The following is a 17,302-nucleotide window of genomic DNA, read 5'->3' as shown; positions in this document are numbered from 1 at the left end:
ATAAGGATCTAATAATGGGAAATGTCAAATACACATAATCATAGGTGAAACTACAATCGTTGATATGAGCAACAGCTTTAAAAAGTCTGAAATATGTTCTAAATACTTGAGGATAAATTATGAACTGAGCTACATCTTTGGAAATCATCTGATTCTTAGCATTCTACTATTGGCTGGATTTAGCCCTTTGTGTATAGTGAAACTTCTACTTTTAAAAACTTGCTGCAGGCAGACATTATAAATTCTCAGCTTTCTAAGTCCAGATATGACCACAGTAATTGCAGAATCTGACCTCATGTGCAAGAGAGACTGCAACATTTTGCAAACTAATTCCTTTATTTCACCTAAAGCTTGCAGTGGACCAAGAAGACAGCCATTAGTATATCTGAATCCAGCTACCCATAGGCATGTATTCCAGATGGCTGTTTCCTGGGTTGTATTCAAGAGAAGAGGTTGAGCCTAATGGCCATAATGACATGACTGTATCTTAATGGCAACACACCACTAGCAAAACATTCCAATTAACAGGGGATGTACTGAGCTGAAAGAAATGGTTTCAAGTGATGATCAGCCTGGTGTGAAATTATAAACTCCATTGTTAGTATCAAAATGACTAATTACAGCTCTGATGCAGAATAGCACACAAATTTTTTATTCTGTGGGACTAAACTGAAAATGCTTTTAGCCTTATGCAAGACCTCTAGGGAAAAACGAAGAGCGTGAAATATTTAGCTTGCATTTTTATTTAATTGGGACATTATTTCAATACAAAGTATTATATACTATTCTTTCCCCTTTCTCCAATCTTTTTTTAAATTGTATTTCTATAGGATGTCCTAATTAGGACTGCATAGCCTCAAAAGATTTAAGGATTTCGCTTCAGCTTGACTGAAAAAAAAAGCGATATTTAATGGGACAGAGAAAAACAGGACAGCCAGGCTATTATGGTAAAACTGAGAAGTAGGCAGAAGTTTTATATAAGGATGTGTAATTCACTTAGGTGGTTCTTTCTTTACAGTTTTCTATAACTGTATAGGAGTAAATTCTGTTAGTTTCATTCGTACCTCTACGTAAAGCAATCCATACACATTTTAAGGCTTTTTCTTTCTTTTGCCCTACAGCTTTCACATCAAGAAAGCAAATGTAAAAGCAGTTAAAAGCAGGTCTGAATCTGTTCTCTCCATTGATGGGTTTTTAATTCAAAGCGCTTTGAAACTTCCATGCCTGTTAGCGCAGCCCGGGAGCACTAAACCACAAGTGCCTGATGCCACGTGCTGGCAGACTAAGACCTGAAAAAAGAGTGGCAATTTTTCCACCCTTGTTTGGAGTGCCCAACCAATGCTGAAGGGAGGAAAATAAATCAGATTTCTCTATCTAGTAGAGTACATGAAATAGTAAAGGCTGAAGATGCCTTGGAATCTCTGTTCTGTTTTATTTGCTATCTCTCACAATTGCATTGAAAACAGAAAACATCCCTTAACAAGCTGCAGTCTTGCTCTTTGTCAAAGATTCCAGGTGAAGCAGGAAAGACGTAATGTTTCTCTAACTGTACATTACCCAGAAATTTTATTCACTAAAAGTTGATATTGTGCAGAAGGTAAGAATTCAAAGAATAATTTAAAGGAAGTGAATAGAAAAAGCTATATGGCCATATTATTCACTCACGGCTTACAACATACTTTAAATAGTGCAGTCAAATGTACAAAAAGTTGACACTTATGTACTATTATGATGAGTATATTAGTCACATATGATAAATTAATAGGCTTATCAAAATCCTAAAATTGATTTTTCCAAAATATGTCTCCTTGAAAAAATAAAATCTTAAATTCATGGGTATTTAATAGTTCCTTGTACTTTTATGGAAAGCACATTACCTTACTTCATATTGGGATGTTCTAGGTCTCATAGCTCTGCTGAAACAAAAAATAGTGTATATGAAAGCTTCTAAAAATATATTTCATTAAGTTCTTTATATAAAAGTTATCTAAGTCTCAACTATTTATCTACAGATTTTCACGGTTTTAGTAAAATTTATGATGTATGAAGATAAGCATCTTAATTAGAGAATTACAGAATAATTTAGTTTGGAAGAGACCTCTGGAAGTATCTAGTCAACCCCTTGCAAAACGAGGGCAGGTTGCTTAGGGACTAACTATTTTGATTGTCTTAAAGGATAGAACTCCACAGCCCCTTTGAGCAACCTCTTCGGGCAACCTCTTCGGTATTTGAATGCTTTCAAGGTGACAACAGCCACTTTTGCTGTGAGAGCACATGGTCAGCTCATTGTCCACAGGATCTGTGGGGCCTATTCTGCAATTATCAGGGTTAAGAGCTGTATTTCCAAATACAGTGTTTCCTTAAAGAAAATCAACAAGTTGTGCTATTAAATCTGTTACTTTTACTGTGATTCTCTTTTCTTTCATTCGCATTTGATTTTTGTGCTTGTTGTTTGACCCTTAGTCACAAATGCATTTTTAATGTAAAAATTTCATTTGTACCTAAGACATTTCTGAGGTTACCTGTAGGGAACTCTGCCAGATGAAACAAACCAGACTTCTATTTACTTTGAAAAGTGCCCAGGAGCTAGTGTCATACACTGGAGACATACAACAGCACATGTTTAGTAATGGGAATGGACAACCTTAAAGGTCTGGACAAACCCATCAGGAAGTACTGAAATCTCCTTTTTCCAGATACGCAGTTCCAAAATTACATTCAGCAGCAAGATGATTTTTTTTGTAAAATGTTTCTAAGCTGCTAGTTTTAGAAGTCTGAATTGGGAGTGTTGATCCAGTAAGTTTTCATTTTGATCACTGGACTGTGGCAAGGGCAACATGCCTGTGTTATGCCAGACCTAGGCTTCTTTGAGGCATTGCTTTTGCTGTCATCAGTAATCATGTATATGTTGTTTGAGAAATAATTGATACCACTCTGACAACAAAGTAATAATCATTATCTTGAGCACCCAGATAACTTGCCTGAACAATTATGTGTTACCAGCACATGATATCCATGATGAGAGGGATCTCCTTAACTTTACTGGCTTCTGGTGAATCTCATTCAAAGCCCACTGTCTCAGCAGAAAAACCAGTGTAGCCTTCAATGCATTTTTTATTAAAGGCATTTTATCTTAGGGAAACTGAATAATCTGTAAAATAAGGATCATAAAGTTTTTCTTTTGTAAAAGTAATTGAAATTCATATAGGGAAAGTACAAAGTATGCATTATTACTGTTTTATCTCTATTAAGAAAATTTGTTTTATCAATTTTTTTAATTATTTGAATGAGTAATTTAAAGCATTTTAGGGCCTCATGTATTTGGTGTGTCATTTGTTTCTTTCAGTCAAAATAAGGTGGTTACTATGGAAACAAAGACAGTGGAAGATTTGAGTTGCTGTTAGCTTTGGGAATAAATGCATTAATGCAAAAACAAAAAGACCCCTGAGATATTGAATTATAAAGTAAAATAAATTCCTTATTAATTAAAAAATCCTGAATAAAAGCTAGTTTTACACTGTGTATGCAATAGAAACCACTCTGGCAGAAAAAAATGAAAAAAATGGAAGCTAATGGACCTGTCATTTCGATATTCAATATTATCTAGAATATGCAATTTCCAAAATGTAATTCCCATCTCCTGCATGAACAGTTACAACAAAGTGAAAGGTTTACCAAAACCAACTTGCTTTTCCTGTCATAATGTAAGAACAATTTGGAAAATAGAACCTCTCTCAACATAGTTGCACAGGCAATATATGGTGTAGTTCTCCTGGCACCTCCTCAGCTATTTGCACAATTACTTTCTTGGCCATCTCACAGACTTGCGTGTTTATGCAGAGGGCAAACAGACTCACGTGCAGTACTGAGGAATAGAAGGCTCTCAGTCTGGGGGAGCCTGACATCCTGAGGGTTCATAAGTGTTCCCAGGATTTGTCTTCCAAACTTCTGGAGATACAGGAAGGAGTGGACCAGGCCAATAGGAATTAGAGAGATCTCAGTTCTCCTCTCCTGTACATAACTCTTGACTGTTAATGACCCTCTAGTGCTCAAAATCAGGAAAGAGTTCCATAATTGAAATAGTATCAACTTGGCCAGTCGGCTCAAAATACAGCCATGGAGCTCAGTGAGCTAGAATAAGAGGCCAAGCTAACCTGTAGGTTGGTTTCACTGGAGTACTTGCTAAAACACACCCGTGCACATGTGCACCCATCCACACGCACATGCACACAGAGCCATACTTAAAAGAATAATTCAGTTATAGGTGCAGCCCTTTAACTAATAAAAATGGTTAATAAACCACCAATCATAGAACCCTGCAATTTGGAAGAGACCTCAAATGATGATCTGTTTCAACCTTGCATGTGGAAGGGAGCCTAGATGAAGTTATGTACGCTATCTGTCCAATTGCATCTTGAAGACCCCCAGTGATGAGGACTGTCCCATGTCCCTGGGGAGGCTCTTATATTAAATGATAGTTCCCACTGTAAAAACTATCTTTCTTACATTGAGGTGAAATGTCTCAGTGCAACTTGTACCCATTGCTCTTTGTCTTCTCCATGTGACTGCTTGTGAAGAGACGCTATGCTTTGCAGGCGCCCTTTAAGTACAGGGATACTGTGATGAGGCTCCCTGAGTCTTCAGTTCTCCAGGGAGAAGGGATCCAACTCTTCAGTCAATGAAAAGAAAAAAGGATATTAAAGAGCTAAATAGTCATGGGGTGTTTTAAAAGCTGCCTTGTATGAAGTCAGGACTCAATCAGTATAGTGTAACCTCAAAATGCCATTGTTGACCATGCACAAAAATACCAGAGAATACTCAGTGGTCTCTCTCTACACCACTTGCACATTGCATAACTAATTTTTTTCATATTACAGAGCATGTATGAGTACCTATGTAAATGCATGCTTGTTTGTGTATGTTTTGTATGGGTAAAGAGAAGGTATTTCTCACAAAGTCTTTAGGCCCAGCTCTCGGAAACAATGGATGTAGAAAATTCAGACCCCAAGTAATGCACTGGATAAATCAAGTCCTTGTCTTTTCTCCAAAGAAAACTTTGCCTGAGATCAAAATCTAACTGAATTAATTGAAGGCCTCAAATTAAGACTTCCATGTTCTTTAAAGTTTTTTATCTTTCCAAAGTGCCATGAAAAACATACTTATATAATCAGCATTGTCTTATGTTTTCAGCAGAATAAGTTTGCTAGCCTTGATAGTAGGAAAACTTCAAAGGCTGTCATAAATCAAATTAATAATTTGTCTGGAGGAAGTCCGTATAAATTGATCCCATTATGTAAATGTGTCAAATGAAATGTTAAGATCTCCCCCTCTCTTTCTTCAGGAATAATTGGATTTGCACATCTATCTAAATTGCTGGTTTTTTCACCAAAATGTGAGGTCATTTATTTTTCATTACCTGAATGCCTGTCATATTAAATGGCTACAGAAAAGTAGGCAAAGCTATACGGGAGGGTTCAGGCAGGCTGATTCTACGTTTTGCTACTGTTAGCTCACCTGATGTGAAGACGATCAGCAGACCATGTAAGATGAACTTGGTTCTGCATCCTTAGTTTAGATATGCTGGACTAGATAAGGTGAAAGAATCTTAAATTCTTTGTAAATCATTTGAAGATCATATAATCACAGAATATGCTGAGTTGGAAGGGACCCGCAAGGATCATCAAGGCCAACTCCTGACCCTGTGCAGGACGTCCCAAGAGTCACACCATGTGCCTGAGAGCATTGTCCAAACACTTCTTGAACTCTGTCAGGCTTGGTGCTGTGACCACTTCCTAAGGAAGCCTGTTCCAGCACCCAGCCACCCTCTGGGTGAAGAACCTTTTTCTAATATCCAACCTAAACCTCCCCTGACACAACTTCAGGCCATTCCCTCCATCCTATCAATGGTCACCACAGAGTAACCAGAGATCAGTGCCTGCACCTTCTCTTCCCCTCCCTAGGAAGCTGTCGACTTCAATGTGGTCTCCCCTCAGCCTTCTCTTCTCAAGGTTGAACAAAGCAAGTGCCCTCAGCTGCTCCTCATACGGCTTCCCCTCAAGACCCATCACCATCTTCGTTGCCCTCCTTTGGACACTCTCCAATAGCTTAGTATCTTCCTGATATGGCTGTGCCCAAAACTGCACACAGTATTCAAGGTGAGGCTGCCCCAGTGCAGTGGGACAATCCCCTCCCTTGACTGGCTGGCGATGCTTTGCCTGATGCCCCCTAAGGTATGGTTGGCCCTTCTGGCTGCCAGGGCACTGCTGACTCATATTCAACTTGCTGTTGACCATGACCCCCAGGTCCCTTTCTGCAGCACTCTGCTCCAGCCTCTTGTTCCCTGGTCTTTGCACCCAACCAGGGATAGATAAGCACATACTTGAACAGTGTGAGTTTGAAATCTTACAGGTGCACATATCTGGACTTCTATTTGCACTTTTTTCCAAAAAACATCCTTTGATTTCATACGATCTGATCTATCATCTTACTACAGCATAATTTTTATATTTTAATGTGTATTTTAAATGTCTTGTGAGACCAGAATTCTGTGACAGTACCAGGAATATTTTCTCACAATCCACTGATTCTTAACTGACAGAAGTTTTACCCCAGTTTTACCTTTCAAACTGTGTGTAATCAGAAATAAAAAAAAATAGAAAATAATGTTCAGTATATATGGGATCTCAACTCCTGATGATCTCAGCTACTGATGAAGTGATTTATGTTTATTGTTTGACATGCTGCAAGTGATTTATGATCATAGGAACATAGTAAAAATAAATTACAAAAGCGCTTGCAATCATGCTTTTCTGAGCTAAAATTCACTACTTAGAAGTATTCTCATGCAATTGTTCATACTCACATGAACAATTCATTAGTTCATACTAATTGATTAGTTCATGAGTAAAATAAAATACATCTGTGATCATCTGCAGTGTTGAAATAAGTGAAATACCCAAGTGTGCCGTGACTTCTACATGGGATGTTTGCTTTTGCTTGTTGGTTTTTTCAATTATTGCAAATACATTGTCAAGGGCTGTTGAAAAATAATGTGTCATTGAATTGACTATTGCATTTTAGTCTTTGTGAATGTGCACTGCAGAAGGGACTGAAAAATAGTGTTTTAGCAGGGGAAGGACAGAATTTATTTCTTCAGGTGCTCCTCTGGCTGTAGCATGCATCCCTCACCCCCTGAGCATTTTCTTGAGCATCCAAGTTACTTTCAGACCTTCCTCACAGAAACTCTTGGCACCATGCACTGCGAGCAAAGCAAGAGCCAGCAACTGAGTTCAACTCAGGTTCATAAAATCTAGCAGGAAGTGAGGGGCACATTGTAGCAGCAGCTGGACAGATCACAGCATGAGTAGAAAAAAAAGGGGCAAATTATGAACACGTTTTGTAAATAAGAGTAGTGAGAGAGATTAGGATGTCTGAGAACGGAGTCGGATACACTGCTGAGGTAAGAGAAGGAAAAGCTGTTAGTGTTTTACATTAAATGGGAGAGGATGGTACTTCTGACTGATGACTATCTTCTTGGTATGCTTTTCTTTCATTTATCAGTTGCAAAATACAAGGCAAAAATGAAGTCCTGTACTAGTCATGGTTCATTTTCCAGTGTATCAGTATTTAAAGTATACTCAGACCTTTTAGTTTTCCAGCTAAAATTTGTGGAGAGGTTGTTGCTCTTTTTGTTTGGGTTTTGTCTTTTTTTAGGTTTGGTTTGGTTTCTTTTTGTTGTTGTTAGTTAGTGAATTTGAAATCTTGAGTTGATCTCTGGTGAAATATTGGCAGGTCAGAACAGAAACTTCACCTGACTATGAGAGAAATATGAAATAAAATCTGCTTCCAAATCATGATCTATACCTTGCAATTTATGCTCACTATTTAGTTTAAGTTCAGCTCACCACCGTCACGTTGTTTTAATAAGTCCCTAAGTATGTAATTATACTAAGATTATTTAACGTTTTCTGGTTTTTCCATAGGAACTTATAAAGTCAAAGGTTTAAATATAATACCAGCTCTGTAGATGGAATCTGAGTCAAGGCTGATTATTTTAGTAACTCCTTAATGTGAGATCTGATCCTTGGTCAAAAGTTTTGTATAGGAAAATACTGATAAATTATATTATTGGACCAGGTTGACAAGTATTTTAGATGAATGTTTAAGCCTTCTTTTCCAAAAAGTACTTAAACTTTTATCTAAACTTGAAGACTGTGGAGAAGTCAAGTTCCCCTACCAAACTTATTTCAGGGCATTTACTCAATCTAGTAGATGGTTTTAGTTTACCGAAAAGGAAATAGAGCAAATGAGGAGAAGAAAACACAGGGAGATTCCCGCTTCTGCCCAGACCAAGCTCTAACCATGGGCAGCAAGGCAGTGAGCATGTGACAGAATGAGCACTAAACTGGACAGATGCCAACTTTTTTAAGATGAGTAACCTCTCCCAGCTGGAGCCTTTTCACTGCAAGGAAAAGGCAGAGCCACCAATGACTTCAGTGACGCAAAACCAGAGCACTCCAGAGTGGAAGAATTAGCTCATGGTGTACTTATTGGCAAAATTTTGGAGAGTTTATAAACATAAAAAACAACTCCCCATAAAACACAATTTTAAGTGGTGCTTGGTTTAGTATAATTCACCCTATGTCAGAATTGGGTTTTCTGGTTGACTAGTGGTTGACACTTGCTTCATGAACCATGCCATTTGACAGTGGGATTGGCATTTTCTGAAAAAGTTGCTGTTCTCTGGCTTCACTTGGGCTTACTGATGGTGCCTATATGGCTCCTAATACACCACCAGGGCAACAGCTGGGAATATTCTGTGCTCACAGATGCACCTGTTTCCTCCCTATAGCGGAACTGCACAGGAGATGGACTCACAGCTTCATTCTCTGGATGGACAATTAATATCCTCAGGAGAGCAAGCTATAGCGGTCTGTTTGCTACGCTGAGAAACATAAATACAGATGGGTGCAGCTGCCCTCAAGTGTCAGCTTTATTACAAGCCAGCAGAAAGAGCTGAATTAGGTTTGTGGCAGCTTCACCAGTCTGTTACCTTATACAGACCAAATCACCACGTTGACCTTCTCTACTCCTTACCTATCTAGCTGTCCTTTCTAACCTGCCAGTTTTGCATAATACTGAATTGTTTTTACACATACCTGCTTAGATAAGATAGAATTTTTCAACCGCAAAATGCAGTAACATGTATTGACTGATTAAAACCAGATTTTTTTCCACAATAAAACCTCTTAAATAAATACAAGCTTTCAAAAATGTTTAGGCAGACATCTGTAGAAACCAGGACTTCAGTAACACTGCATAAATTGTGGTTCTTTAGATAATCTTTTTACTTTCTTTTCATATAGATGTCTGTCATTAGCTTTGTGAAAACTTAAAATTTCAGTTTTTGGAATGAATACTTCCCAGATCTGGCTTGTGCAAGATTACACTATGCATCTCATGAGCAGGAACTCATGTTGAATTCCTGTTTTTAAGTACATTCCATGTCCTGGGAGGTTGGAATTAGATGTAGGATGCTGCAGAACAGCTGTGCAATAGTTCAAGTTCTCCTTAACCCCCTTCATTGCATTGGATTAGCCCACGGGGAAAAGCAGGAGCTTATAAACCCTCTAACTCTCCACAATAAGTCTTTAACGACATGCTTTAAATGCAAGGTGTTTGGTATTTGTTATGTTCCTTTAACACTTCAGCTTCCAGTTTGACTCCTTCATTGAAGGAAAAAAAAATCTAATATATTGTGGCCTCAAATATATCTACACTTTTGTAAACCTTTATTAACTCACATATCAGTCCAAGATACATTTTTGCTTTTAATTTGCTCAGATGCTAAACCTATTCTTTCTTGATCCTAGATTCCTGATTAATATTCTGGTCCTTCTTTGATTAATTAAAAATAGGACTGAAAAAACCCCCCATATCCCAGTCAAGTTAACATTTGGATATCTTGGTTAATTGAAATGGGAATCTCTAAAAAAACGCTTGTCCTATATAGTCAGTTTTGTCACTTCCTAAACTGGAACAAAGTTCTTATAACATTTGAATGCCTGTTTAAAAGAAAATGTAATTTTAATTTCATTTTTGTATGTCCTTCCATTACAATAAGGAAAATAACTAAGCAATGTAAGTTTCATTGGCCTGTGTTCCTGGTAACCACAGTCCCTATTATGGGCAGAATAGTTTTTAAGAATATATATTGTTTCTTTCTGAAGCCTTACAGTACACATCAGTGGAAAACTTTTGCTATAGTGTACCGTATGTATATTTCTTGTCCTTTTCTTTTTCCTCAAAGGCCCCAGTTATGAAATTTCTCTTGTGCTCCAAGGAAAAGAGAAGAACAGTGAAGGAAGTCTAAAAGACTGACGAGTATAGTTAAATCAGAGGGCAGAGCTGTGGCTACAAGTGGCAAGGACCATTGGTGTATTTGAGGACATGGCTTTCCAGAGACACAAGAGTGCAATTGGCGGTTTTTCCTAGAATATTGCCTTCTCAGATTTTATGTGGTCAAGAATTTGAAATGCTTGGATTTCCTTTAGTTTCCACAATGCCCTGTATTAAATAGAGGTTAATAAAAAATTAAGTGACATTCCTATGAAATATAAAAATAGACACAACATAATTCACACCATTGAAGTCATAGTGGCTTCAAATGCAGATATTTTCATTGCACTTTTAATAAAAATAGTCCTGGACAGTTACTTAACAATGTAGTATCTCATGGGTCTTTCCTTGTGATATACTATAATCACTTGAGATAAATATCTTAGTCCCCAGGAGTGTATCAACACTGTTGATAGCTGTTATTTCTTTACACATAGAAATATGGAGCGCAGTTGTCAAGCTCTGTACATTTGAGACTTGAGGTCAATCATTCCTATTAACTGCAAATGTTACCATTCCCTGGCTGGAGAAATACATGCATTTCAATCACATGTATCCTGCAGAAGAGTAGTCACCTATTTCGGGACAATTACATAGAATAAAAATTAGCTCAAGTTTTTCCATGTGCATGTGACATGTCCATTTAAATAAACAACACCAAAGAAAACATTAAACTCACATACACCCAAAACCTGGCTGAAAACCATAATTGATATTTTGGCAGTTATTCCAGATTTGATTGGCAACTTTTTTAATAGATAAGACGCAAGTCCTGGGGGCAACAGGACTAGTTTGTGGGGTATGTCATCACGACGAGGTGGAAATGTAACTGGAGCACAGGCAAGCATAATGCCTTCAAGCTAGGAGGAAAAATAGTCTCAGTGAAGATGTGGTTGAATGGACTGTGTTAGTGACAGGGCGTATATTTATGATCTCTAGCCAGCCTGCATATACTAAAGACTGATCTACCATGTCAACACCACTCTGGTTACCTTGCTAGCTTGAGTAAGTTAGGGTGTAATCACATTTCTGCTTTACAGTGTTTTATTTCTCATCTCTGTTTTACTGCAGTGTAACTGTGTGGCTTTTGTTTATAAACTTTAACCAACTCGACTGGAAAATACATAAGCTTTGTTTAAATTTGACCATTTGTAAAGAGGTGATGGAAGGGTGGCTGTGGTTCTCAAGAAACGTATATTATTACTAAATTTAATTTCCAGTGTGCAAAGTTGTTTTCTTCTTTAAACCAGGAGGTAGTCACAAAATACGCCTTACTCCAGTCAGTTTTACACCAGGATCAAGGAAACGCAAACTGCAGTCAGTGTTTGCTGCTGAAAGGCTTTGATCATGATGGATTCAATGTAAGTGGTGATCAAGGCTGTTGTTACATATACTATCCTACAGTGTGTGAGTCTTAGCATATGCTGCAGTTTCAGTAGACCAGTTCTCACATCTTTCCAGTAAGCAGTGAGCCAAAAATTCAAATGAATACTTATATTTACCAATGGCAGGAACAATAATATTTTAATTAGAAAAATACGGTTGCTTTATTTCAAATGGAATTTAAAATCTCAGTGTAGCTGATAGCTATGTTTTATTTTGTGGCCTTTTGAATAGAGAGTTTTATGGAGCAGAAAAATGCTTCTGAGAAGATGTTCTCGGGGATGTTATTGTTTTATCTGCTGTGATGTAAGGCAGGAGCACACAACTCAGCATTTTTCTTCTTTAGAATCTTACATTAATTTATTTTGACAGTATTTCCAGTCCATATAGTAGCTTAGGACTATCTGTTTGTGCTACCTTCCAATTTTAGACAAGCAATGCTTTGCGTGAGACTGTTAATTTGGCAAAGGGCATGGGTTCACATTTGGTTTTCATAGACTGATAGATTTAAAGGCCAGAAGAGACCACTATGATCATCTAGTCTGACCTCCCACTTCAATCAGGGCACAAGCCTCACGCAATCATTACTGCAACATGATCATTATTTGAGTGTGAGCTAGACAGCCGCTTAAAAATGTGATCAGTCCTGAGTTGCCTTCCTCTAATTTTTGGCATTAATTTTTCCAACTTAAACTCTAGTCCCTGGATCATATCATTTTATAGGCATGAAGAGTCAAAATGAAACACTATCCTTAACTGTCTTTTTCAATTACATGTCTGTGATTTCATCTACTCAGATTTTTCCCAAGATTATAGGAATATTTATATTGTATAGTTGTCAGACCATGCTAAATGGACAGTAAGCATTCTTTTCACTTTACACTGGATGTTGTAAAAACAGTTTCAAAGCATGCATGGAATGTCAAGATCCTGGGCTAGTTCTGCATTGGTAAGTCAGGAAGCATTCAGCCTTGCTTTTGCTTTTTGAGAGCAGTTTGCCTCTACTGAGTTAACATGCGTGAAGCCTGTCCACAGAGCAAATGCACAGCAACTATGGTGCTTCTTTAAATAAAAACAACCCCAGTGTTTCTACATCAGTTTTTAATAGACAGATAACAATGAAAATTAGCAACTGACAAAAAAAAAAGATAAGGAGAGGCAGGTGCAAATGTTTAAGAAATTACAATTTACCTAGAACATTTCCAGAAATACAATTGTAATTTGGTTCACTTCACCTAACAGAACAGCAGTAGAAGGTTAGGTGGGAAGAATATTTTGAATAAGATTATTCACATGTATTTTCACACGTACTCATCATAATGTGAGAGCACACTTTCTTCAGACTTAAAACCTGGTTACAATTCACTCTCTCAGGAATTCTGGCCTACATCAACTGGATCAATTTTCCAAGATGGCCAGAGCTCCAAATCTAGCATTGTGGTTTTGCACAACCAAGGAAGTTCCAGGTGCAGATGTGAAATGAGGTTGCAGCATTTTAGAAAGTCTGTGAGCAAACTTCTGCTTCTGAAATTTAAAATTCAGGCTTTTTCTGTGTTCCCCTATGTAGAGTAAAGACAGAGGGCAGAGCTCAAATTCTGCTTCTGGTACCTACTGTCATATGGTAGCCAAAGTGGTACCATGGTCTGTATAGGAATAAAATAGGGGAAAGTACTGGAGGAAGATACTGACAAGAGAAAACCTGCATAAACATGCTGCAAGAATTGATCATGTTTAATGACCTTAAAGACTTTCAAGTCAGGCCACTTTTAAGAGCAGCCATTCAGTACTGGCCTAGGGAAACTGGAAAGATTAATTAATTTCAGTAAGCAACACCAGGTTCTTGTTATCTTGTAAAGCATTAATATAAACTGCTCTTAACAGAAGTTTAACAAAATTCTGATCATTCTTGACTTAAAAAAACCCAGTCCCTTGCATGGAAACAAAATTCCATTTGTTCCAGATAAAAAATTACAAAGTTCAAGGAGCTAGAGCATGGAAACTCCAGTCTTTCTAAGGCTATTCACTTATTACAGTTATCTTCCATTTTCATAGTCAGAAAATGCAGAGGATATCAAGAGACTGTGTGAAGCCATAATAATATATATGGGTTTATGTTTATATTCAGTGGATAGGAAATTTATTCTAAGATTTTGTTCTTTATCCAGGATATGTATTCAGGAATATAGATTATTATATCCAGGATCTGAAAATATCATGAATATAATAATCTGTATATAATCTATGGGTCAATACATTTCTGTTTCAGAGCAAAATACTGAATTTTCAGGTATTAATGGCCTTAGTTGAAGATCACTGACTTTCAGTTATCTAAAATCACTGCAATGTTCCATAACTGTACAAAATTAATATATAATATTAAGTTATATAAATAAAATTTCAAGACTATTTGCACATTTGGATCATCTTAAGGAAATGTTTTTTAAAGACAAATGTTATCTGATACTGTAACTATATATGGTATTTTGACTTTGCATGAGTCTCAGCCCTACAAAGGGACATCTGACAGCACAGCAAACATGCCTTTGCAATTAAGATTGTTCACAGTACAGCTTATGGAAATCTAAGATACAGCTCAAACAGTTCAGTAAGGATGCCTATTCTTGTTACTCTTTGTTTTAATGGGCTATAAAATAAATGTAGTGTAAAAGGTATTTTTACAACCAGTGATACACAATATGCATAACTGTGCTGGGAAGAAAATGCCAACATTATGTGTTTCAAACAGCCACCACCCTTCTCGGAAGGGTCATATATGTAAAACCATCACAATCTTGTTCTTTCCTTAATGGAACAGAACTGACTGCTTCTCTAGTGCTTACAGCATCAGCCCTGGTAAATGCCAAAATACATATGATTCAGCAATGAAACATTGCCATCTTCATTTGTTTGTAGCCATATGCAAGAAAGAGTAAGAAAACTGCACAGCTGCAGAAAGGGAGGGCAAGGAACAAAGTGTTTTAAAAGATCATGAAATTGGCAGTGAGTAACAGCACAAGAAAAAACACACACACACTAAATGCACTAAATGCGTGTATGGAGGTGGTCGTTGTGGGGAGGATGATAGAAGTCAGATGAGTTACTGGTAGCTGCAGGCATTGAAATGATAGAATAGATACATAGGAGGGAAAGTAGTAGTATGAAGAAAAGAAACCCATTAATAAAAGATGAGGAGGGTTGAAATGAATGAAGGCTCTGCAGAGACACTACAGCCCTTGTTGGGAGGAAAACACGGGCCCACTTCTGGTATTCTTGTTCAATACTTCCTAGGTGTCAGGGACTGCTTGGAGGACAAAGTACACTTAAAAGTCAGAGACTGTCAGCTTGTCAGGAATACTAAGCAAGTGACTAGTCTCACACACTTATATAGGTGAATAAGAAATAGCTTGTCATGCTAGAAGTCTCCAGTTATGTAAAAATTAAATACACTGCCCTGAAGTTACTGACATAAATGAATGTTTAGAGTCAGAACTCTTTTTAATGGCTTGATTTTTTTAATATACTTCAATTATATTTACCAGACCTTTTCATCTCTGGAAACTTTGCAGTTTTTGCAAAAACACAGACCTTTCCATGCCCATGTGCTTCCAGAAGCTGAAATTTCATGTAAAACAGCAGTTATCTCAGGATGTGTAGTAAAAAGTGAATAGTTAGTAGCTGCAAGTTCCAGGATGCACAGTAAAGTCCTGGTCCCAAGGCAGCCAGACCAGGGCGTGGGTCACAGCCATCACAGACCTGCTCCTCACATGCCTGGGTTTCCTTTCTGTAGGAGGCTGAAACATTAGTTGCTAGATCTCAATCTCATGTGCAACTGCAGAGAGCCAGGATGCAGCTTCAGATCCATTAGCTGGAAAGTTCTCTTTCTCCCATGGCTGAAGATATTTATGGCAGCCATGATCAGTTGATAAAACCAGACACCAGCCACAAGTTCCCTCTAAAGAACAGTTAGTGAAGGCACAATCTGTGAGCAGATACTTCATTCTTCTGTGTAGAAAGGAAGCTTTTCTTTAGAATTGATTAAAAAACATAACTGCTGAACTAGGGGATTAAATCAATTATATCGACCCCCTACAGTACTGCAAATCCCAAGAAAAAAGTGCTGACCTGTCTACTGGTCCTTATAAGTACAGTTCCAAAGGGGCATGTGCTCAGAGACCTCAGTTAGCAGCTGGCTTTTAAATTCATATGTTAGACTGAGAGCAGGAAATAAGGAGTCAAAAATGTTCTCAGTCAAAATAAGCCACTTCTTTTGGGGAAATGTTTAACTTTTCCTGGTCTTCTCCTTACTTGTCTTTTTTTTTCCTCCTGACTAAAACTAATTGCTTGATCTAGTTTTTAGTGGGTCCTTGGAAAGTCTGTTTTCTAGCACTCATTCTTATCTTGAACTTTTCTTCTCTCTTGTCTCGCACAGACAAAACATTTAATCTAATCACACATGTAATGGAATATACCAAAATGAGTGTCTCATGTTCATACCTGTATAATTAGATTTTTCAAATATTTACCTAAACATTAAATTCTTTGAAATGCTAATGTGTTCCTTTCTTTTTTACAGCAAAATCTGGAGAGTAACCTCACCAACCTTATTAAGAGGAATACTGAGCTGGAAACTCTTCTGGCGAAACTCATTCAGACCTGTCAGCATGTAGAAGTAAGTACTGAACTCTGTTTGAAGTGGTTATAAACCTAATTACATTCACTCCTAGTATTCAGGAGCAAAAGTTTAAACAAAAGCAAACAAACAAACAAACCACAAAAAAACTAAAACAAACAAGTGCAGAACTGAATTAAAACAGTGGCAAATTGACTTGAAGCTTTTTCACTGATAAATGGTATTATCAATACAGATGACCTCCTTTACATTCCTTCCTGTTCTGTTTTTATTATGGTATGTTAATATGGCCTTCACCACTAGTGCACTTGAGCACATCACCTATTATCTGTAACATGTTTATTTTTTTGGGTTCTTTGTGATTCATAGCAATATTTACAGGAAGAAAATTAAGGCAAAGAAATAGGAACACGCAGATCCACAACTACATTTAGATTTCTATTAGCCACTGTTTTGTTGTTTTGTTTTTTTTTTTAAATCAGAATTAACTATCTAAATACATATATGGCATCAGAAGTCATACATGAAATATATTTATCTTCCAGAGAAGACAGGTGCTTACAGACCTTTGAGTTCCTTCACTTACATATTCCACTCTAAGTATCACAGAAAATCTTCAGTATGCAGAGATCTGAACCTATATTTCCCAGATATCTGGGGGATTTTCTAGATGTCCCTATGGACATAATAATTCAGCCATGGGAGTGGACACAGGAAGAGAAGAGTGTCCAAAACAGGTTCTTGTTTAGCAAAACTTTTCTTTTTACTTTTTGCCATGGAATTTCTCCATAGGGCTTCTTATTTTCTGTCTTTTTTTTTTCAAACTAAAATTCAGCAATCTAATTAAACCCAAAAGCAACTTTTATTTTTAAATAGATTCAAAGTCACATC

At 37.3% G+C, this 17,302-nt stretch overlaps 1 protein-coding gene across 3 annotated transcripts in view; it reads left to right on the top strand.

The window, feature by feature from the left end:
• MID1 (midline 1) overlaps window positions 1-17,302 on the top strand; it is a 241,620-nt gene that overhangs the window by 181,058 nt on the left and 43,260 nt on the right. For all 3 annotated transcript variants that reach the window (XM_017812359.1, XM_017812360.1, XM_017812361.1), the window contains exon 3: window positions 16,355-16,450. In XM_017812359.1, coding sequence (XP_017667848.1) covers window positions 16,355-16,450 — 96 coding nt within the window. The remainder of the gene's footprint in view (window positions 1-16,354; window positions 16,451-17,302) is intronic.

Source organism: Lepidothrix coronata, unplaced genomic scaffold (genome assembly GCF_001604755.1).
Source record: "Lepidothrix coronata isolate B3197 unplaced genomic scaffold, Lepidothrix_coronata-1.0 Scaffold35, whole genome shotgun sequence".
Taxonomy (NCBI): Eukaryota; Metazoa; Chordata; class Aves; order Passeriformes; family Pipridae; genus Lepidothrix; species Lepidothrix coronata.
This window is presented reverse-complemented; position numbering and strand designations above follow the sequence as displayed.